The 22,475-nt window shown below is 35.8% G+C and overlaps 2 protein-coding genes across 2 annotated transcripts in view; both read left to right on the top strand.

The window, feature by feature from the left end:
* The window catches only part of actn2b (actinin, alpha 2b), a 28,072-nt gene extending 20,012 nt beyond the window's left edge, over window positions 1-8,060 (top strand). Inside the window, exons 13-21 of the mRNA XM_053510412.1 lie at window positions 3,840-3,948; window positions 4,079-4,219; window positions 4,376-4,558; window positions 4,656-4,790; window positions 5,083-5,262; window positions 5,635-5,781; window positions 6,477-6,542; window positions 6,915-7,073; window positions 7,255-8,060. Of these exons, the coding sequence (XP_053366387.1) occupies window positions 3,840-3,948; window positions 4,079-4,219; window positions 4,376-4,558; window positions 4,656-4,790; window positions 5,083-5,262; window positions 5,635-5,781; window positions 6,477-6,542; window positions 6,915-7,073; window positions 7,255-7,413 (1,279 nt within the window). The 3' untranslated portion in view covers window positions 7,414-8,060. The remainder of the gene's footprint in view (window positions 1-3,839; window positions 3,949-4,078; window positions 4,220-4,375; window positions 4,559-4,655; window positions 4,791-5,082; window positions 5,263-5,634; window positions 5,782-6,476; window positions 6,543-6,914; window positions 7,074-7,254) is intronic.
* Window positions 8,061-9,689: 1,629 nt separating this feature from the next.
* The window catches only part of ryr2b (ryanodine receptor 2b (cardiac)), a 95,106-nt gene continuing 82,320 nt past the window's right edge, over window positions 9,690-22,475 (top strand). Inside the window, exons 1-19 of the mRNA XM_053509946.1 lie at window positions 9,690-9,734; window positions 11,422-11,538; window positions 11,800-11,904; window positions 12,133-12,207; window positions 12,296-12,374; window positions 12,591-12,703; window positions 12,850-12,967; window positions 13,369-13,465; window positions 13,735-13,809; window positions 15,341-15,497; window positions 15,758-15,928; window positions 16,047-16,168; window positions 17,730-17,913; window positions 18,038-18,173; window positions 18,303-18,398; window positions 20,158-20,276; window positions 20,399-20,532; window positions 21,018-21,259; window positions 21,660-21,852. Coding sequence (XP_053365921.1) covers window positions 9,690-9,734; window positions 11,422-11,538; window positions 11,800-11,904; window positions 12,133-12,207; window positions 12,296-12,374; window positions 12,591-12,703; window positions 12,850-12,967; window positions 13,369-13,465; window positions 13,735-13,809; window positions 15,341-15,497; window positions 15,758-15,928; window positions 16,047-16,168; window positions 17,730-17,913; window positions 18,038-18,173; window positions 18,303-18,398; window positions 20,158-20,276; window positions 20,399-20,532; window positions 21,018-21,259; window positions 21,660-21,852 — 2,378 coding nt within the window. The remainder of the gene's footprint in view (window positions 9,735-11,421; window positions 11,539-11,799; window positions 11,905-12,132; window positions 12,208-12,295; window positions 12,375-12,590; window positions 12,704-12,849; window positions 12,968-13,368; window positions 13,466-13,734; window positions 13,810-15,340; window positions 15,498-15,757; window positions 15,929-16,046; window positions 16,169-17,729; window positions 17,914-18,037; window positions 18,174-18,302; window positions 18,399-20,157; window positions 20,277-20,398; window positions 20,533-21,017; window positions 21,260-21,659; window positions 21,853-22,475) is intronic.

The following is a 22,475-nucleotide window of genomic DNA, read 5'->3' as shown; positions in this document are numbered from 1 at the left end:
AATGTCTTACACTTTCAAATTCTGTGAAATATAAAATATATTGAGCATGATTGAAAATAACAGCCTCAGCACAACTGTATTCTGTGGTCGAGTGTAGATCCTGGGGGCGGAGCTTTATGAAGATGGTGGGTGGGCTTAAAGGAGTTCTTCAAATGTTAAATTCATATACTTAACTGTAGTCTTGAAAGAATATGCAAATCTTACCATGTGACACATGCCACTTGACAGTGGAAATAGCGATGATGTGGAGGATTATGGGTAATTTATTGTACCAAACTAGTGAAAAAAAGTGATTTGTGTGTTTTTATTAGAATTTATTTAAATATTTAAAATTAATACATTTATTAGAGTAGTAGTGTCATGTCAGCAGGAATGAAATCACTTTCTGTGTAACATACACTGTGTGTACTTCCATGCATTCCCATCACTGTGTGTCACTGCTATCCTATTTTAGCTCATGCTATCTTCCTCTAAGCCAGTGTGTGTTTTTGAGAGTGAGGATAAGCTGTAGCTCATCGGCCCTGACTGCATCAGGAACACAGCGTGCTGTTTAAACCACAAGCCAAAGAGCGTGACTTTATAAGGCTTTATAAATGTGGAGAGTCTTATCTGTGCATTGCTAGCCTTATCTTAGGTGTCAATTAAACTTTTTAAGGGGTGTAACCTTCACTCCATGAGAGTGAAAAAAGTCTTTCTCTTTTTAATCTTTTAAATAATTGAATAATATATAATTGTTGATATTGTGATGATTTCTCTGAGGATAAGTTTATTTAACACTAGCGTGAGTACCTATTGCTGATAGGAAAAGAGTTCGTAGAAATAAGGTTAAAGCTAAAAATAAGCAGATCAGCAATATTCTTAATGTAATAACTTAATGTAATCAGTGATATTATTATTTGAGGTTGAAGCCCATGTTCATGTCTTTCTGAACAGCAGAACTCTCTGCCTACTTTATTAATACAAAAAAATATAATTTTGTTATAATTTTGCAGATCTAAGCACGCTGGGTAGGGCTGCAACTAACGGTTATTTTGATAATTCTATTAATTTGATATATTTCTATTAATCGATTAATCGGATAAAACCTAGCGCTTCTTTACTTTGATGTTTTGCTTATAACTATTAAAAAACATAAATTAGGGTATTATTTATGTATAAAAATAAACTAAAATGCAAAAGCCACATAAAGAGTTTAATGATCTTTAATTTTGAAATGTTTATATATATATATATATATATATATATATATATATATATATATATATATATATATAATGTTAAAAAAATACACTGACATATTCAGATATAAACAGCTCAAATAATGTCAATTTGTATAATAAAATGATGTATGCATAAGGAAAAACTACAGTAAATTATGTTTGTTACAAGATAACTTTGTAGTGGACTATAAAAAAACTGTAGATATGCAAACAGGTAATAGTCACAAATGTACTGTTATTTGCATTCGCTGAAAACAACAATCACTAAATATAATATTCTACTGTTATTCGCACTGTGTAATTTAAGCTAATCTAAAGTAGCGCCATTTAACTACTCATTATTGCTCAAGAAGTGATTGCTCAATGTGATGCTAGCGAGTAGCACGTGAACAGATCGAGCGTGACTGTCCCGAAGTTAGCAAACAGTTTAAACAAAAGCACTTAAACTATACAACTTTTACACGATGAAGAGATACAGTTTTTACTGACCCTGCTGACGTTTCGCCATCCGTAACACCAACATGTGTTCGTGCATGACATGCCGTGAAAGCTCGGTCTTGCATAGCGTGCAGGTTACCGTCTTCTTAGAGGCGTTTAATGTAAATCACTCCCATACCTTGGAGGACTCGGGCGCGCGCTTTTTCCGGCAGACGTTTCTGTAACCTCCATTGCGCGAGCGGCTGTGTATCTGTGTGTATCTTTGTGTATTTGTGCATCTTATGGTCGCGCTCCTCAGTGACGTGAGCAGCCCAACTAATTGATAGCGGCATTCGCTGACAACGAATTTCATTATCGATAATTATCGATTTTATCGATTAGTTGTTGCAGCCCTAACGCTGGGGGAGAGGATCTTCTTATATGAGGTCACATTAGGGGGAAAAAAACTAATTGGCTTGTTTAAACTCCTGGCTGAACTAATAATCTGATCTATTAAAAACATTTATTTTCTTTATTTAATAAAAGTTTCTTAGCAGTTTGATCAAATATTTCAATCTTTTTCTTTTAATCTTTTTTTAAAGATTATTTTCCTATAGCAGCTTGACACTAGAGCTGTGAGATTGATTATGAAAATAGATTATGCAATTTAATTTGTTGATATTTGAATAGCTTGGTCAGTTTTCTATTTAGAAACAATTCAAATTATCAAGCAAAACTTGCAAACATTAAATATTCTAACATTGAAGAATTTCTTAAAATATAGTGTACAGTATATCATAGCTTTTGCAAATAGTAGAATAGTTAGCATCTTTTGTAAATACATTAAGATCGCGAGTAACTTGGTATGCGAGTGTTTTACAGGACGAGCAAAAATTTTAAATACATTTTAACTCAATAAAACAAGCAAGGTCTTGAAATGCGAGCAGTATGGTGGGCAATCGTCTTCCATGCTCGGTCTCAGTGTGCATATGTGTCTCGTATAGTCAACATCCGTGCGCCCATATGCTGTTTACTATAACACTGTGTCCACGTGGGTGTGCGTGCAAAACAGTTTTTATTTTGTGTTTGTATGTGTGTGTGTGTGGGAGCGCGCTTGTGGGAGTGAGAGTCTCTGTTGGCAAACTTGTGTGTGTGTGTGTGCGTGTCTGTGTGAAAGTCATCCTACACAGCAGTCTGTGTGTTTGTATACGTATCGTTTTTGCTTCTTGTGGATTTTTATGGGTGTAATACCACCACCTACTGGACTGAGGAGTTTATATCTCTTGAGTCACTCTGTTTTGTGGCATGTTATTTAAGCCATCAACAACATGAGTGACACATCATTTCACTCACTCACTCACTCACTCACTCACTAACTTACTTAATCACTCACTCACTTAATCACTCATCTTTTATACCGCTTTATCCTGTATTCAGGGTAGCGGGGGGCCTGGAACCTATTCCAGGAGGCTTAGGGCATGAGGCAGGGTACACCCTGGACAGAGTGCCAATCCATTGCAGGGAACACACAAATACACACACACACACACACACACACACACACACTACGGCCAATTTGGCAAAGCCAATTAGTCTAATCTGCAAGTCTTTGCACTGTGGGAGAAAACCCACCAAGCACGTGGAGAACATGCAATCTCCATGCACATAGAGACCCTGGAGGCGCAATGCGACAGTGCTAACCAATAATCCACTTCCGTCAGTGTTTTTTAAATACTCAGGGGTATTTAATATTGCAAAACCCGTTAGAAATACAGCTGTATTAAATAGATCATAATACAAACTTTGGCAAAATGGTATTGAATTGAAATTTGCAATGCTCAAAAATCATGAAAAGAATCGATGATCTATCTACAATCCACAATGTATTACATTCTTCACATAGCTTTTTTTTCTATATTAAAAATAGAGAAAAATTGATTTGAGGGCACCCATGCTGGGGGGTAAGCATGAGTGCTGGCGGATGGTGTACAGACCCGGTACTTCATTTCCAACATCTAAGTCTTCAGGAGTAGTCTGACTCTGCTCAATCTTTTTCTTCAATCGTCTTTTGTGTCAGTGGCACTAAATCATGCACTGATATGTGAGAATCACATCTGGCATTCTGGGAAAAGGTTGCTATACAATATTTGTATAATAATACATACCTGACAATGTGTGTGTGTGTGTGTGTGTGTGAGACAGTGAGCTGGACTATCATGATGTAGCAGCAGTGAATCAGAGGTGTCAGAGTATCTGTGATGTCTGGGACAAGCTCGGGACGCTCACCCAGAAACGCCGTGAGGCACTGGAGGTGCGGTGTGTGGTTTTATTCCTAACGGACCAAATTTATTTGATAAAATGTATTATTTGGTAAAGTATGCTGAATATATTGTGTGTATGTGTGTTTGCATGTGTGTGTGTGTGTGTTGGGGGGTGTTCAGAGGACAGAGAAGCTTCTGGAGACAGTGGAGCAGCTGTTCCTGGAGTATGCAAAAAGATCTGCTCCTTTCAATAACTGGATGGAGGGAGCCATGGAAGACCTGCAGGACATGTTTATAGTGCACAGCATTGAGGAAATCCAGGTGCAAACGCACACGCACACACACACACACACACACACACACACACACTGTACACACATGCCAACACACAAATACATACATACATAAGATTTACTCATTAAATTCTTCTGTGTACTGTGTGTGTGTGTGTGTGTGTGTGTGTGTGTGGTTGTGTAGAGTCTCATTACAGCCCATGAACAATTTAAAGCCACTCTCCCGGAGGCGGACTCCGAGAGACAGGCCATCCTGGGCATCCAACAGGAAGTGCAGAAGATCTTCAATAGTTACGGTATCCGTGTTACCCTGACCAACCCCTACAGCACCATCAGCCCCGAGGAGATCATGAACAAGTGGGACAAGGTTGATTCAGACACACACATGCCTATGCCCACACACCACTGAAAATTAGGACCCAGTACACCTGTTTCAATATTCAAGCAAATGTGTGTGTGTGTAGGTGAAGAAGCTGGTTCCTCAGAGAGACAGCGCTCTGCAGGAGGAATTAGCGCGACAGCATGCTAACGAGAGGCTCCGTCGTCAGTTTGCTGCCCAGGCTAACATCATCGGGCCCTGGATCCAGGCCCGGGTGGAGGTAGAGACTGTCTGTTACAACACTTACCTATGAACATAAGAGGTTAAAACACATTTACACGAACTTGGTATGAGTGCTAGATATGTGAATATTTGGAGTCTGAACTCTTTTTAGATGTAGGTCACAAAAATCTGGGCTTCAAAGAAAAAAAGATTTAAAAGGAAAACTTCAAAAAGTTATATATTTTCCATATAATTTTTTTAAATAATAAGTTTTGGTAATTTTACTCTACAGGTTAATAAAAAAAAAGGACTAATGATAATTTATGTGTGTTGTGTGTGTAATGTGACAGGAGATTGGCCGATGCTCCCTGGAACTGGGCGGGACTTTGGAGGATCAGATGACGCAACTGAAGCAGTGTGAGCATGTGATCGTCAGCTATAAACCCAACATCGATAAACTGGAGGGAGACCACCAGCTCATTCAGGAGTCGCTCATATTCGACAACAAACACACCAGCTACACTATGGAGGTACACACACACACACACACACACACACACACACACACTGATATAAAAAAATAAAAACATTTCTCCTTTCATGTCATATAATAATACTAACACTTAATCTACAACTTAAAATCTGGAAATATCATTCTCATAAAATATTTTAGCGTCTGTTCAGTAATGTGAAATATATAATCTCATAACATAACCTAAGTGTAAAAGATCGCACGATGAAGATCATGTCTCTGATTGGCCAGATTTGCAAAACTTTACAGTTGAGTACAGTTGAGGTCTTCACATCTACACCCATATTTTGTCATTTAATCAACTTGAAAGTCATTCATGATAACACTTTTGATTTATTGTCTAGTTTATTTGTTTGTTGTTTCTCTGCAGCATATCCGTGTCGGTTGGGAGCTGCTCCTGACAACCATCGCTCGCACCATCAATGAGATCGAGACTCAGATTCTGACCCGCGACGCTAAAGGCATCAGCCAGGAGCAGATGAACGAGTTCCGCTCCTCCTTCAATCACTTTGATCGGGTACTTTACTCAGATCAGTCTTTAGCTTTTCTACATACACTAAACACCTTAGATAAGTCTCGGTTACAGTTCTCAGATCTATCTTTAGTTATTAGACAATCACTAAACCCTTTACATTACATACTATTTACACATACTGTACACACACAAACTCACACTTCAGTTTAGTACTTGTATCAGATCACTGTTCATTTTTTCATAGACTGAACAGTTCAGCTAATTTCCTGCTACAGTACTCAGATATAAAATATTTTATATGCATTCAAAAAAAATCATACATTTTTCTTCCTTTAATTATGATACATTCACTAAAACTATAGCGGATTATCTGTAACTGTACTCAGATCAGCTTTTAGTTATTATATACTGTATATATTTAGCCTTAACACTTTTGTTAATCCTCTGGCACTGTTCTCAGGTCAGGTTTTAGTTATTTCATGTCTACTTTTAGTACTTTTCTACATTTCAGCAAAACCTGTGCTACTGTTCTAGAATCAGTCTTATTATAATTTAAGTAAATGCTTCAGTTACTGGAGTCAGACCAGTGCCGATTGCTCTGTGTGTGTGTGTGTGTGTCTCTCTCTCTCTCTGTGTTGTCCTTTTGTAAACCTCTTTCATGATTTTTTTTGGTTTCCTCCTTTGCGGACCTTCATTTCTGCATCCACTGTCCCTGACCTTTAACGCTGATGTTGCAGAAGAAGAATGGCGCGATGGACACTGATGATTTTAGGGCGTGTCTCATTTCAATGGGCTATGACCTGGTAAGCATGAGCCAATAAGTGCACTCATTACTTAACCATAATCCACTGTAGCATTTCATGTCAACATGAATTAGGTTCTATGTTAAATTGTGTGCATGAAGATGAAATGACAACAATGCCCGAATGAACACAATATTCAGATGAATTTCTATCTTGAAGAGCTTAAAATGATACATTTTATTATACTTTTAATTAACGAATAACATATTTTTTTTTATTATGTGTTTCTATATATATATAAATATATTTATTAGTATATAAAATAGTTAATAAATACTTAGCTAAAATACAAATGGTTGTTAATTTGGTTACTGGGGCTGATTCCTCTGTATTTTATGTGTAAATGTGTATATATGTGTGTGTGTGTCTTAGGGAGAGGTGGAGTTTGCGCGGATCATGCTGTTGGTTGATCCGAACGGTACTGGAGTCGTAACCTTCCAATCCTTCATCGACTTCATGACCAGAGAGACTGGAGACACGGACACAGCGGATCAGGTGGTCTCATCATTCAAGATCCTCGCCACAGACAAGGTAAGTGTGTGTGTGTACATTTACCCTAATTAAGGACCCTGTGATTGGAGTATATACCAAAGTTGATTTTGTGTAGACATTTCATTCCCATCAACAAAAGTTTTAAATTTCTTTAATGATTATTAATGGGTCGTAAATGTTTTTTTTTATAATTTAAATTTCTCAACAATCTCTTCTCCAGCCGTATATCCTGGTAGAAGAGTTAAGACGGGAGCTTCCTCATGACCAGGCTGAGTACTGCATCTCCAGGATGCCACCCTACACCGGGCCCGGCGCCGTGCCAGGAGCCCTGGACTACACCGCCTTCTCCACCGCCCTCTACGGCGAGAGCGACCTTTAACCTCATACACATGCATACTCACACACAAACAAATAAAAAAACTCACTGATCTTTAATAAGAATGCACATAAAAGAAATTTAATGAAAAGTAGCCCAAAATTTCAACTGAATTTGTCACAATTTTGAGGAAATTTTTTTTCAGTTTGATATTTCAGTTACTTAATTAAATAACAAAATATTTACCATATTAATGAATGTAATTTATCACTGCTAGAGCTCTATGGCTTATTTATGTCTCAGATATGAAAATGTGTCACATGCATACTGTACCAGACCAGAGTGTGCACTATGAATTATGATTGTCTATGTCTGAAAGTATGTATGTGTGTTTATATGTGTGTGTGTGTGTGTGTGTGTGTGGTTATATTTCCAAAAACATGGATTCGTAATTACAGCTTATACTGAAGCATTGTCTTCATACAGTATTGAGATCAGGTGTGTGTTTGTGTGTGGTTTACACTGAATTACGAAACTATATTTTAATTTAATTTGTCATAAATTATAAGACGCAAACATGACTAATGTTTAAATGTTCTTATATAGCCAGCTATTTGACAGCTAACACCACACACAGTACTGCAGCATTACATAGAATTTACCTTTAAAACTGTTTTGTCGGTGTGAAATAAAAATATTAAAGAAATTCACTCATTTGGTTTTGTCTGATTTTTTACAACAGTCGACCTGTAATTCCTTACTCTGGATCTGACAAAAAAAGTTATATATATATATTTTATGATTTTAGCATCATAGTTCTTCCATCCACAGTTCATATTTTCTAAATGTAACATGCAAGTATTGACAATAATTCATATGTTTTTCGCATACAAAATTGTCATAAAAATGTAAAAATATGAAGCTGAACCATGTACTGTATGAAGAGTGCATACAGGTTTTTGCTGCATCAGACAAAGAAAACAACTAAGGATACTTGAAATTACTAGAACTGGGTTAAGATCAGTTCAGTACATTATCAAAACCTGAAAGGTTAGTGCTGAAGCATCACAAACAGAGATCACTTGAACACTTGGTGAAGTTTTATGATAAAAAAATTAACAGTAAAAACAATAGCTGTCTTTCATGGTGAAAGTAAGAGCATTTCCATACACGTGCAATGTGATGAGAACTCACAGGATTGGACCTAATCACTCACTCACTCATCTTCTAAACCACTTTAGCCCATATCCCATGAGACTTAGTGCACAAAAGGAGGAAACCCACCATGCACAGGGAGAACATGAAAACTCCATGCACACAGAGACGGGAATTAAGCCTGGCCAGGAATCGAACCCGGACCCTGGAGGTGCAAGGCCACAGTGCTAACCACTACACCACTGTATACACCTATAAACTGTGTATTATTGAAAGAAAAAAAAAACAATCAAAGGAAAGCTTAATTTTACAGAGCCCCTTAAGGGACATGAGTAAAAATAATCTAATAATGGAACTACAATTATTGTGATTTTTAAGCACATGTCCAGTTAGGGGCTCCATATTATTTAAGAAGATAAAACTTGTAAAAGTCTCTGTGTATTATCTCATCTTCTTAACTTAATTACTAAAAAAAAAAAAAAGCAAAGAATGTGTTTATAAAAAGAATGTGTGTTGATTAACTATCTTATTAATGTCTGAGTGAGTAAAGTTTAAGTGTTAAGAAAATTCTAAGTGATTTATTTTTTAAATAGTTGTCTTTATTAATTAATAATAAAAGCAACAGTGTGAAATCCGTATGATTTTCTTCCATCTCTCTCTATTTCTTAATTAATTGATTAATAAATAGAGAGAGAGAGAGAGAGATGGAAAAAAATAATACTGATTTCACACAGTTAACATATGAGACAAGACAAGATCAAATATACCAGTGAAATGATTATGATTTAGAGTAAATACAAGGATATGGTAGGGCCAGTGATTACATTTTAAAAAGTTACCTTTTTCTTTAAAAAATACAAAATAAGTAATTTTTCCAAAAGAAAGAGTTATGTAAAACTATGAGAAAATCGTAATATTGGAAGAATGATGGAGATCCTGCAATATTCATTCCTTTCATCCAATCAGTCCTTCTTTTATTCATGCCCACAGTCGAGAAACTTTCTTCCTTTTTTTCTTCCTCCCTTCTGCAGACTCAGTGTCCAGTGCTTTGTGGTGTTATCAGTGACTGAGTGAGTGGACGTGTGTGTACTGTGTTTTCTCTTTGCGATGTTCTCCATGCTGTCACACACCAGCAACTGACCACTCTCTGAGCTCTTCTCTCCTCTAGCAGAAGACAAATGACGATGGCTCCTACAGAAGGAGAAGATGAGGTTCAGTTTCTGCGTACAGTAAGTACTGAGATCAGCTTTCTCCTGAGGAAAAAAAAGGGTTTGAAGTTATTTTTTGTTGTTGGAAATCACCTGAGTTTCTTTTCTCAATTCCAAAATGGGTTTATATGGAGAAAATTATTTACAAAAGAGATAGAAATAAAAAAAAAAATTGGTTAAATATAGTAGTCATAAATGTAACACACTTGACTTATGAAGAATTTGACTTTTCATATTGACAATAACACTGTAACATAACATAATATGTTAATTTTTATTATCTCTTTTAATAATTTTGCTTTATATTAAATGTTTAATTCATTTTGGTGTTTAAAGAGTTTTACTTTTTTTCTTTTTTTGTCCAAATAAAAAATTTGCTGTATAAGAAAAAAAGTACTATAAGTTGTTTAGTATTAAACATTTTTTACTTTAAAAAACTAGAACAAAGAGAAAATTTTTTATTTAATTATCAATAGTCATCTAATTTATTTGTTTATTTTTTATGTTCTTTCTATTTTTAAATTTAAAGATTTAAAAAAATATTTTATATAATCTATCATATACAAATTTTTTTTTTTACCATTTCATACGTTTACAAAAAAAATCACCCATACAAATTAATTTTAAAAACCAAACAAAACTAAAAAAAGAAGCAAACAAACATTATTTTATTTTTACGGAATTTTTTTTTTACTTAAACAAAAAAACATTTCATTTATTTCATGAAATCATTACGTAGTATCCAAAAGTAAAGCACATTAAAGCACAAATGTACATTTTATGTATGCTTCATATAATTTACTATTTTTATTTACTGTTATATATTAATATATTTAGATTTTATTCATATACTATTTATTTAATCATTAATGGTATCATCAATCTTGGTATCCAAAAAAAACCTTGTAAAGCTTCTGTGTAAAACTAATTTTTTAAAATGTCTGTATTTTAGTGTATGTAAAGTAAGGTGTAAATGTTACAAGCACAAACTTTAATCCAAATTTTTGCATTTTTTTAAATTAAATAAGTGTAAATAAGCTAGTACTGTAAATAAGAGTTAATTGAGCTACGTGCACATTCACACAGCCATGCAGTTGTGTATAATTTTAGCTGGTGAATGTTGTATAAAAGCCCACACTGGACATCGCTGTGACTCTCAGCTCTTTTTTAATCAGTGTTATCAGGAGAGAGGGACAAGTGTTGGGTGTGTTAGCTGTCCACTCACAGCCTCTTATCTCTCAAACAGACAGCTGAGGGATTCCTGTTCCTTTACACGCGTTTGGATAAAAAAGACACTGAATTAAAAAGGCCAACGTTACTGTATATCCTAATAATAATGTCATAATATTTTTCATAGATGATGGTCTGTACATATATTTACACACAAACTCTTATTTTCTGAGCTGATGCTGCTTATATAAAATGGAATGTACTTACTGTAAGTGTGTGTGTGTGTGTGTGTGTAGGTGTGTGTGTGTGTGTGAGTGTGTGTATGTTTATCGGTGACCCTCTAACGGCCACTGTGAGACAAAACAGGGGTGTTGGAATTTTCCTTTATTGATGGTCTAATAATACCACTCTGTAAATAGCCACACACACACACACACACACACACACACACAGATTTTGTGTCTTAATTAAATATAATTACATTAATATTGTGTGTGTGTGTGTGTGTGCGTGTGTGTGTGTGTGTGTGCGTGCACAGTCAGATGAGCTGGTATTGCGCTGCTGTTTATCGGCCCCCCTCCAGCAGAAGCTGTGTTTGGCTGCAGATGGTTTCGGAGGTCGACTGTGTTTTCTCGAGTCCACTTCAAACTCCAAGGTGAAACACACACATTCGATCTAAGGAGCACTAGTTAACCAATTAACTAGGAATAAAGTCCAGTACGGATGCTAAATGAGTTCTAACATACACGCTATTCATTTCATGAAAGATACATTTTTATTTACATTTCAACGTACAAAAAAAGATTATATTAAAACGTCATTATTAAAACTTACAATTTCAAAATGAGTGTCACTCATAAAGCTAGAAGCATTGACCCATTCACAGATCCCCTAAGCTGTGTGTTGTCCTTCTCAGAATGTTCCGGCAGACCTGTCACTATGTGTGTTTGTGCTGGACATGTGTGTGTCAGTTCGAGCTCTGCAGGAAATGCTCGCCAACAATGAGGACAAGCACACAGGGGTAAGGACGCCAGAGTTTTGACTGATCATAAGTATCCATGTGCAGTCATGTTTCTAAAGAACCCCCCCAAAAAGTCATTTTTTTTTCTCCTAAAGAAGTCAGAACAGCCATAACTATGGTACTGGAGACTATTTCCACATAATGAATTTCTTCATACGTACAACATATGTTTAAATCCTTTAATGTGAAGTGATTATACTGAAATGTATTCTATTTGTCCCCCTTCAGTCAGCTGAGACCGCTGGCCATCGCACGCTCCTCTACGGCCAGGCGCTGCTGCTCAGACACGCCCACAGCAACATGGTACAGTAGCCCAATTAACAGTCGATTACTTGTCGGATTCTGATTGATGGAGTTTGAGCTGAATATTCTATTATTTTGTGTTTTGTAGTATCTGAGTTGTCTGGCATCATCAGGGCTTTCGGCTGATAAGCTGGCCTTTGATGTTGGCCTTCAGGAGGATGTAGCAGGTATCCCCTTGGACCTTTTTTACATTTCATAGTCTTACAACCTGGAACTGAAATAGACAAGAAATAGACAGAAAAATGTAAAATAAATATTTCACTGTGACAGACTGCAAAAGTGCTTACAAGAAAGTTTGGTTTACAGCAGGATATTTATGACATCAATACAGAGTCAACTACAGAGATGTGTGTGTGTGTGTGTGTGTGTGTGTGTGTTTACAGGTGAGGCGTGTTGGTGGACAGTCCACCCTGCTTCCAAGCAGAGGTCAGAAGGTGAGAAAGTTAGAGTTGGTGATGACCTCATCTTTGTCAGCGTTTCCTTCGAAAGATACCTGGTAATGTTTCTATCTTTTTTTTTTTTTTTGCTTATAAATCGGAGTTAAAGCTTCACTTTTGATCTGAATTGTCAATATGAATGTGTACACAATGTTGTCTCTCTTTCTCTGTCTCTCTCTTTCTCACTCTCTCTCACTCACCTCAGCACGTCTCTTGGGTTGCTGGTATATCTGAGGACCGTATAAATACGGCCGTGGATGCAGCTTTCCAGCAGACTCTATGGTCCGTGGCACCCATTTCCTCTCATTCAACTCAAACTCAAGGTTTGTTTAATTTCTTTGCACATGAAAATGTATTGTCCTGTAGCTCGAAAAAACAACAACAACAATTAGACCCTGTCCAAAAACTCAAAAATAAAAAACAGAAAATAAAAGTATGGTATTAGTACTATTATAGTGTCCATTTAATATTTAGTATAGTATAGTATTTATTATTTACCAGTCTAGTATGGTTATTTTTGTGCTTAAATATTTTTATCGTTTTTAATTTTTACATTTTTAATTTTTTAAGAAAAAAAAAACGGTAAAAGTTAATTGATATGTAAGCTGTGCTATTATACTCCAGTTTGTTTTTTTCCATTAATCTTTTTATTTATTTATAATAAATAATTTATTCATAATTTGTGCCTGGTATATTTAAAAATGGTCACAACTTTGACCTACAGGTCACCTCAGGGGAGGAGATTGTCTGCGCCTCTTACACGGCCACACGGACGAGTGTTTGACCGTTTCACCTGCTGGACACGCAGAGGACGAGCGCAGGTCAGTGATCAATGCTCCTATAGATGAGTTGTATCCTCCGATATAAGGCAGATTATTTAGAAACTAAAGAGTAATACAATTTTCAAATGAATAAAACACTTGCAGGGGTAATTAAGCAAAGTTGTCAGTATTTGTATTGTATTGTATCTGAATCTGTGGCTGTGGCCTGAAGAGGAAGTGCCATGCTGTGGTCTAATACACAGTTCTGAAGTAGCACTTGTTCCTCTGGTGGCTTTTTTCATCGTCACACACTCCTCCTCTCTTTTCAGATCTGTTTATTTTGAAGCCGGATGTGTCTCATCTCAAGCTCGCTCTCTGTGGAGGATTGAGATGTTGCGTGTGTCGTAAGTACAATGGATACAGTACAGAAAAAAACTCATGCAAATGTTAACATAAACATTAGTGCACTGTTGTTAAAAGTATGCGGATGTAGCTCATGTGTATTATACCAAAAATGGACATTGCAGTGCTCTAAATACCAATATTTGCAGTTATATAGTATACAATTTTGTGTAAGTAAATGCATAAAATGTACAAAGTCCAGTATATAATACACGTGTGCATTTGGGGGTGCGGGGGAGAAATGAGTCTGCCTCACGGGTTTCAGTCCGGAAGCGCGATTATAAAACATGGCTGTACCTGTAAAGCTGTCCTGATGGTGAATTTCGGAAAATCCACAAAAGAGTTCACGGTCCAATACAGTGGAAAACAGCTCTGGGACAAAATGGCTTCCCGGATTCCCCTCGCGATTTAAAGGCGCAGAGACAACACTGTTACATTTTGCATTTGTGAGATTAATTTTCTTAGACATGATTATGGATTTTGGCCACATGATGGCAGTATGGGGAAAGGGGACAGTGATCAGTTAGATTTAGGATTGGTTTGCTTTCCATTGTATATTTGTGTCAAAGGCATATAAGACTCCCTTTGATGGACTTGAGAACAAATTCGGACTTACGAACGTGTTCCCGGAACGAAACTTATTCAGAAAGTCCGCGGCTACCTGTATATTGAATTTGCTTTTTAGAAATAAAGTATCCCAAAATTCAGTATCTCAGAAAATTAGACTATGACTTTTAATAAAACCAGAAAAAAAAATGAACACTGAAATGTTGTACTACTGAGAGGTATGAACATGTACATCTCTCAATACTTGGTCAGGGCTCCTTTTGCATAAATTACTGCCGCAATGCAGCATGGCATGGAGACGATCAGTCTGTCTCAGCAGAGGGAAGCATGAAGTGCTCTAAACCTTCCTGGTAGACGGCTGCGCTGACCCTGGACCTGATAAAACATGGACCAACATCAGCAGATGACATGGCTCCCCAAACCACCACTGACTGTGCAACTTACTGTAGACTGGACCTCAAGCAACGTGGCTTCTGTGGCTTTCCTCTGGACTCCAGACTCTGGGCCTTGATTTCCAAATGAAATTCAAAATTTACTTTCACCTGTAAAGAAGACTTCAGCCCACTGAGCAACAGGCCTGTCCTTTTTGTTGCATCGATGCAGTGATTTACACAAAGCGAGCGCTGACTTTTCATTGAGTGCTGAGTTTCACTTTTTGAATTAAATTACTGAAATAAAGCAACTTTTTTGATGCCATTATCTAATTTATCGAGATGCATCTGTATATTTTATGGTTGCTGCTTTATAGAAGTCAATAAAATCACATTGATGTCCTTTCTGTTACTGAAAAATAAAAATTGAATAGTTTTGTGATGTATACTTTGTTACACAGGAGAGCTTAAACTTTTTTGTCCGTTCTTTTAGCCTCACACTCTTTACAGTATAATTCAATTACCGGTTTGATGAACAATCCTAGACCACAATATATACATTCTATTGATATTTTGTGTGTGTGTGTGTGTGTAGATGGAGTGGGAGCCACATTCGTTGGGCAGAGCCATTTCGTCTGTACCATGTAACCACGGGAAAATACCTGGGTCTGACCTTTGACCGTGGCCTGCTGCTACTGGACAGAGAGGACGCTGATGTCAAATCCACCTCTTTCTGTCTCCGCCAAACAAAGGTCATGTGACAACAATCTAGAGCTTTGTGTACGAGGTGATGAGTGAGGTTCAAAGATTATGTTAATATTTATGTGTCTATACAATAGCATTTTAAAAATCATAAATAGAGAATATTGACAGAATAAAAAAGATTTATATTCTGTATAAAGAATTTATTATATCGTAACATAAACGCAAACATTTTGTAATAAATTTCTCCCTAATTTGGTAATGTCTAATTCCCACATATCTTGTTGTACCATGTGTCTCGTCTCTGCAGGACGCCGGTCAAGAATTCCCACTCTGTGTTGGGAAGAAAGACGGGATGGGGACGCCGGAGATCAAATACGGTGACTCTGTCTGTTTAGTCCAGCATTTGGACTCTGGTTTATGGCTCACCTATCAGACCAGTGACTCGAAGAGGAGGAAGGAGACGCAGCTGCACAAACAGGTGAACAGAAAGAGATGCACGATGTGGGATATTTTACAGTTTATACATAGATTGCACAAATCTAAATATCATTTTACTATTACTATTATACCAAGGAGCCTTTTGACCTTTTCTGTAGGCCATTCTCCACTCAGAGGGACACATGGACGATGGACTCACACTCTCTCGCTCACAGATGGAGGAGTGTAAAGCTGCCAGTCTGATTCGAAGCTCAGCTCTTTTGTTTTCACGCTTTATACGGTAGTAATGATCAATATCTGTGTTCTGTGCAGCATTCAGAGAGTTATTTACTCTGAGGAGAGATTTAGTTTCATGTGATCATGATATGTCAAGCTGATTCGTACTTTGTTAAAACACACACACAAACACACATAAAATTTATGAATTACATTGATTAAATGATCGCATTTCAATGAATGCCAATTTATCAGGAAATACTGGGCATTGGAATATTAGAAACCCAAGGCTCAGCACTACACAAATTAACAAATTGAAAACAAAATAACAAAACCCAAAACAAAATAAAAAATTCAAAACCAAATTAACAAAACAGAAAACAAAATAACTAATATCTGAATGGCCGAGAAGTGCAATACAAATTAACAAAACAGAAAACAAATTAAAAACCAAATAACAAAACTATTTTTTTTTAGAGGGGGGGTTTTGTTGTTTTGTTTTTGTTTTTTTTATTTTGTTTTCGGATTTGTTAATTTGGTTTTGAATTTGTTTTCCATTTTGTTAATTTGTATTGCACTTCTCGGCCAGTCAGATATTAGTTATTTTGTTTTCAGTTTTGTTAACTTGGTTTTGAATTTGTTATTTTGTTTTGGGTTTTGTTATTTTGTTTTCAGTTTTGTTAATTTGGTTTTGAATTTGTTATTTTGTTTTGGGTTTTGTTATTTTGTTTTCAGTTTTGTTAATTTGGTTTTGAATTTGTTATTTTGTTTTGGGTTTTGTTATTTTGTTTTCAGTTTTGTTAATTTGGTTTTGAATTTGTTATTTTGTTTTGGGTTTTGTTATTTTGTTTTCAGTTTTGTTAATTTGGTTTTGAATTTGTTATTTTGTTTTGGGTTTTGTTATTTTGTTTTCAGTTTTGTTAATTTGGTTTTGAATTTGTTATTTTGTTTTGGGTTTTGTTATTTTGTTTTAAGTTTTGTTAATTTGGTTTTGAATTTGTTAATTTGTTTTCCATTTTGTTAATTTGTATTGCACTTCTTGGCCAGTCAGATATTAATTATTTTGTTTTTCGTTTTGTTAATTTTGTTTTGAATTTGTTATTTTGTTTTGGGTTTTGTTATTTTGTTTTTAGTTTTGTTAATTTGGTTTTGAATTTGTTATTTTGTTTTGGGTTTTGTTATTTTGTTTTAAGTTTTTTTAATTTGGTTTTGAATTTGTTATTTTGATTTGGGTTTTGTTATTTTGTTTTCAGTTTTGTTAATTTAGTTTTGGGTTTGTTATTTTGTTTTGGGTTTGTTATTTTGTTTTCAGTTTTGTTTGGTTTTGAATTTGTTATTTTGTTTTGGGTTTTGTTATTTTGTTTTCAGTTTTGTTAATTTGTTTTGCACTTCAGGGCCACCGTACTATAGACTTTATAACGAGATTAAAAACATGATTGCCTGAAAACAAGATGACCACTCTCTTTTATAATGTTACAGCTTTCAATTTTAGTTTAGTTACATTATTTTTTTTTTTTTGGAATATCTACTTATCATAGCCTTGATTTGTTGGCTAGGTGTCACATGATTTCTTCACTGCTTTACAAATCATGAAAATATTGCATTTGCGGTTATATTTTATCCAGGAGATTAGATGAGCTCAATCACAGAGCCAACGTGCCAACCGTGGAACTTCCAATAGAAACGCTGCGTTTGACTTTGAGCGATCTGATTGGTTATTTCCGGCTACCCGACAAGCACAGGACACACGAGACCAGACAGAGTGGCAGCACATTGCTGAAGAACAGACAGAACCTGTTTCAGGAAGAGGTGACATCTCCTGCAAGGGATTATGGTGTTGGATTCACAGTACACATGCGCAATATAGGAATAAATGAATCAGTTATATTTACAAGATAAAAATGTGTGTAGCTCAACTCTGTTTCTCTGTCAGGGTGTAATTACTTTGGTCCTAGACTGTATTGATCACCTGCACCTGTATAGCAGTGCGGCTCATTTTGCTGAGGCTGCTGGGAAAGATGCAGGAGAGGCATGGGAAGCCATTTTAAGCTCCTTCTATGAACTTTTGGGTATTATTATTATTATTATTATTATTATTGGGAAAAGGTGAATTATTTATACAGTATGTCTAATTATTTTGTTTTAATTTTTATATTATTATTATATCTGATTACTGACACCCCATCCCGACCCCATAGCGGCATTGATCCGGGGGAATCAGAATAACTGCTCCCAGTTTTCTAGCTCCCTGGACTGGCTGATCAGCAGATTGGAGAGACTCGAGGCCTCCACTGGTGAGTTTTGATTATCACATTCAAGTAATATTATTTTTTGGATAAAAACATTTGGATAAACACTTCGCTTTTAAAGGATTCAGTAAAACAGCAGCAATCATGAAAAATCATCAGCAATCATCATCTGTTAAGTAAACCAAAAATATTGTCAAAAGTATTGTATTAAAATTAATTATTATTATAAGGAATCATAATCAAACAGAACAACAACATAGCATAGATATTTTGGGTTAACACAAATAACAACAACAACAACAACAATAATAATAATAATAATAATAATAACTAAACGCTCAAAAATAGTTAATTTTATATATTTTTAAATAAATTCAATATAAGGCGGCACGGTGGTGTAGTGGTTAGCACTGTCGCCTTGCACCTTCAGGGTCCGAGTTCGATTTTCGACCAGGCTCAATTCCCGTCTTTGTGTGCATGGAGTTTGAATGTTCTCCCAGTGCTTGGCGGGTTTCCTCCGGGTACTCCGGTTTTCTCCCACAGTCCAAAGACTGCCCATAGTGTGCGAATAAATGAGTATGTGAGTGTGTGTATGTGTGTGTGCCCTGCATGGGGATTGGCACCCTATCCATGGTGTACCACGCCATGTGCCCTAAGTGTCCTGGGATAGGCTCCAGGCCCCCCACGACCCTGAATACAGGATAAAGCTGTAAAGAAGATGATTTGAGATGATGAGATATTTATTATATACAAGGTGGGTGAAATTAAATAGGCAATATGTAATGGCTGTAGAGCTTGGTATCATTTATTAGCTGGGACATCGCGGACCTTATGAATGGCTGTCAAAAAGTCCAGATCTTACTCCATGTGATTTTTTTTTCCTTTGGGCATAAGCAAAGGAGGAGGTGTACAGGACAAAGCCGTGCACACTGGAGGACTTGGAGGCACAGATTCAGGAGGTTCTCAACAATATCCCTAATAACTTCCTTTAAAAGACTTTCAAATTTAAATGGATAGTTACTTTATACCCACTCTGTATTTTACATAGCAATCTAAAACTGTATAAAACATTTTAAGCTTGTATAAGATGTAATATTGGCTCTAAACAAATTAAATTAATATATTTATTATTTGACTAATAATACTCATAGATTAGTATATGTAGAATTCCCCATTACCAGTAACAACCACTAGAGGGCGCATGGTATTTATAAAATGAATGTAAATTGAAAAAGTTAATACCCGCTTCATTCCCGACTGATCCTCGTATTTTAATGTTGTAGTTTTAGTTATAATTTAAAAATACTAAAGACACAACATAGGTGTGTTTGTTGTTATGAACTGAGTGTACTAGTTTAGCTAATTATGCTTGTCAAGAAAACAGCATCACAAGTAACAGCCACTAGAGGGCGCATATTATTATATAATATAATATAATAGATGTGTACTGTACTGGAGTTCCACCGTCATTCGTATATTGATTTTGTAGTCTAAGTGATAATAAATAAATACTAGAGACACAATGTGCATTTGTGTATTTTGTTATGTACTGAATATAATTTTTTTATCATAATTATGCTAGTGAGAATGTAGCATCACCTGTAAGAGCCACTAGAGGGCGCATGTTATCGATATAAAGGATTCTTAGTAATAATGAAGAATTACTAGAGACACAACATGTAGTGTTTGTTGTTATGTACTGAGTTTAACACTTTTATAATTACGCTTGTTAAGAAATACGCAAGACCCAACGTGTGTGTGCGCTTTTTGCTATAATGAATGAGGGCCCTTGTGTGTGTTTCAGGAATTCTCGAGGTTCTGCACTGTGTATTAACAGAAAGTCCAGAAGCACTGAGTTTTATTAAAGAGGGGCACATTCGCTCCATCATCACACTCTTAGACAAACATGGACGCAATCATAAGGTGCTCCATCATAATCTCTCTCTCTCTCTCTCTGTAGCTGTGTGGTCTGTGATAAATATAAGGCCTCCACTAACCATGAGTTGAGATGTGTTTTTACAATATGTGTGTGTGTGTGTGTGTAGATCCTGGAAGTGCTGTGTTCACTGTGTGTGTGTCACGGTACAGCAGTGCGTTCTAATCAGCACCTGATCTGTGACACCCTGCTGCCTGAGAGAGATTTACTGCTGCAGAGTCGCCTGGTCAACAGCGTCACCAGGTACGCAACACACCATTAGTGGAAAATATATATTTTTGTTTAGTTCACTTATTTTTATGTAATTTTATTATATGACATATTATATATTTATATTGCATTATATTACACATTACATATTTATATTACATAGTACTGTGATTTTATTTGTAAAACTCCTGTTTTTTCCTCACACTTACTTTTTTCTACATTTAGCACATTTCCTAGTTTCTTTTCAGACGTTAAAACTTTATTTATCATAGTATTTTTTTGTTTGTTTTTTATTACAATGTTTTTGCACATTGGATTTTTTTTTTATAGTTTATTGTTCATAAGCACTTTCAGTGTATAACACAGTACCTTCACAATTCTTTTTTTTATTATAATCAACAATAATAATAGTTTGCTGCTTACTTATTGTTGCCCAGGAAATGTGTCATTTTTACATCTAAACTAAATTTTTATTTTGTAATTTCAGTTTAGAAAAAGTTATGTATGTTTTGTGGCAGTGTTCGTCCAAACATCTTCCTCTCCATGCGAGATGACTCCGCCCAGTACAGGAAATGGTATTACGAGGTGGTGGTGGAGAGGGCGGAACCCTTTGTGACACCTGAGCCAACACACCTCAGGGTGGGCTGGGCCTGTAGTGCAGGTTACCGCCCTCCTTTGACAGGGGGTTGCGGCTGGGGGTCGAATGGAGTTGGAGACGACCTTAGCTCATACGGATTTGATGGCCTGCACCTGTGGACAGGTGAGACAGGCCAAAAATACAACAATATACCCTCTGTCTCTAATTTTTCTTTATTTTTTATTTTTAGTTTAACAATTTATTGAAAAAATCTGATCAAATAAATCTGATTAAATAAGCTTGAAGTTGGTTTAAGTTGGTATAAGAATGTGCAATGGTTCCTTATCATTTAATTAAAAAAGAAAATGCACTTTTTAATAAAATATATTAAAGTTTCATATTCAAATATATATATTTTTCTTTTTTTTGGTATTAATAAAATATAATTTATTCCTAGCATTATTATAGAAAAATCTTCTCTGATTAGATGTAATGTTTTCATTTAATAAAGATTTAATTTAGATTCCATCTAGTTCGAGCTTTCGACACATTCATTAGCTGCAATGCTTTAATCCAAGCGTAGGTGGCGTAGGTCGCAGGGTCAGCTCAGCTAATCAGCGCCTGCTGAGGGAGGATGATGTCATCAGCTGTTGCTTGGACCTCAGTGCTCAGTGTATTTCTTTCCGAGTGAACGGGCAGCCTGTGCAGGGCATGCTGGAGAACTTCAGCACCAACTCACTCATCTTTCCTGTGGTCAGTTTCTCTGCTGGAGTCAGGTGGGAATTTTAATCTAGTTTCTCTCTCTCTCTCTCTCTCTCTCTCTCTCTCTTATGTCAGATTTTATATAATTGTATTAGATAAGATACCATAAAACTTTATTAATAACCGAAGTAAATTCTTGTGCCAGAGAGAGTAAAAATATATATACACGCAATGAGGTGAAAGAATAAATAAAATAAAATAAAATAAAAAATAATCAATCCACAAACCAGACATGAGATAAACACAGTCATACACAGTACGATATGCAGTGAAATTCTTAGACAACTGCCCGTGACCTTAAAATAAAACAAAAACAATAAAAGATAAAAAAAAAAGTAGAATGCAACAACCAGTAGAATGCAGAAACCAGATTCTGATGTAGAATTTACATGGCAACAATGACAAGTAACATTGCACATGATATTATTTATTTATATTACACATGATTTTGGTATTTAACATTTTGCATGGTATTGTTAATTGATATTGCACATGATATTGAGGAACCTGGATGTATGGTAACCAAATAGTGGATTTATTTCAAGATTTAAAAAAAGGAAATCTGCCAGCTGAAGTCAGATTTGGGTTTAAGTTAATTTATTTCTACTTAAATTAATTGAATTGTTATAATTTTTGT

The sequence above is a fragment of the Clarias gariepinus genome, chromosome 13 (assembly GCF_024256425.1).
Source record: "Clarias gariepinus isolate MV-2021 ecotype Netherlands chromosome 13, CGAR_prim_01v2, whole genome shotgun sequence".
Taxonomy (NCBI): Eukaryota; Metazoa; Chordata; class Actinopteri; order Siluriformes; family Clariidae; genus Clarias; species Clarias gariepinus.
This window is presented reverse-complemented; position numbering and strand designations above follow the sequence as displayed.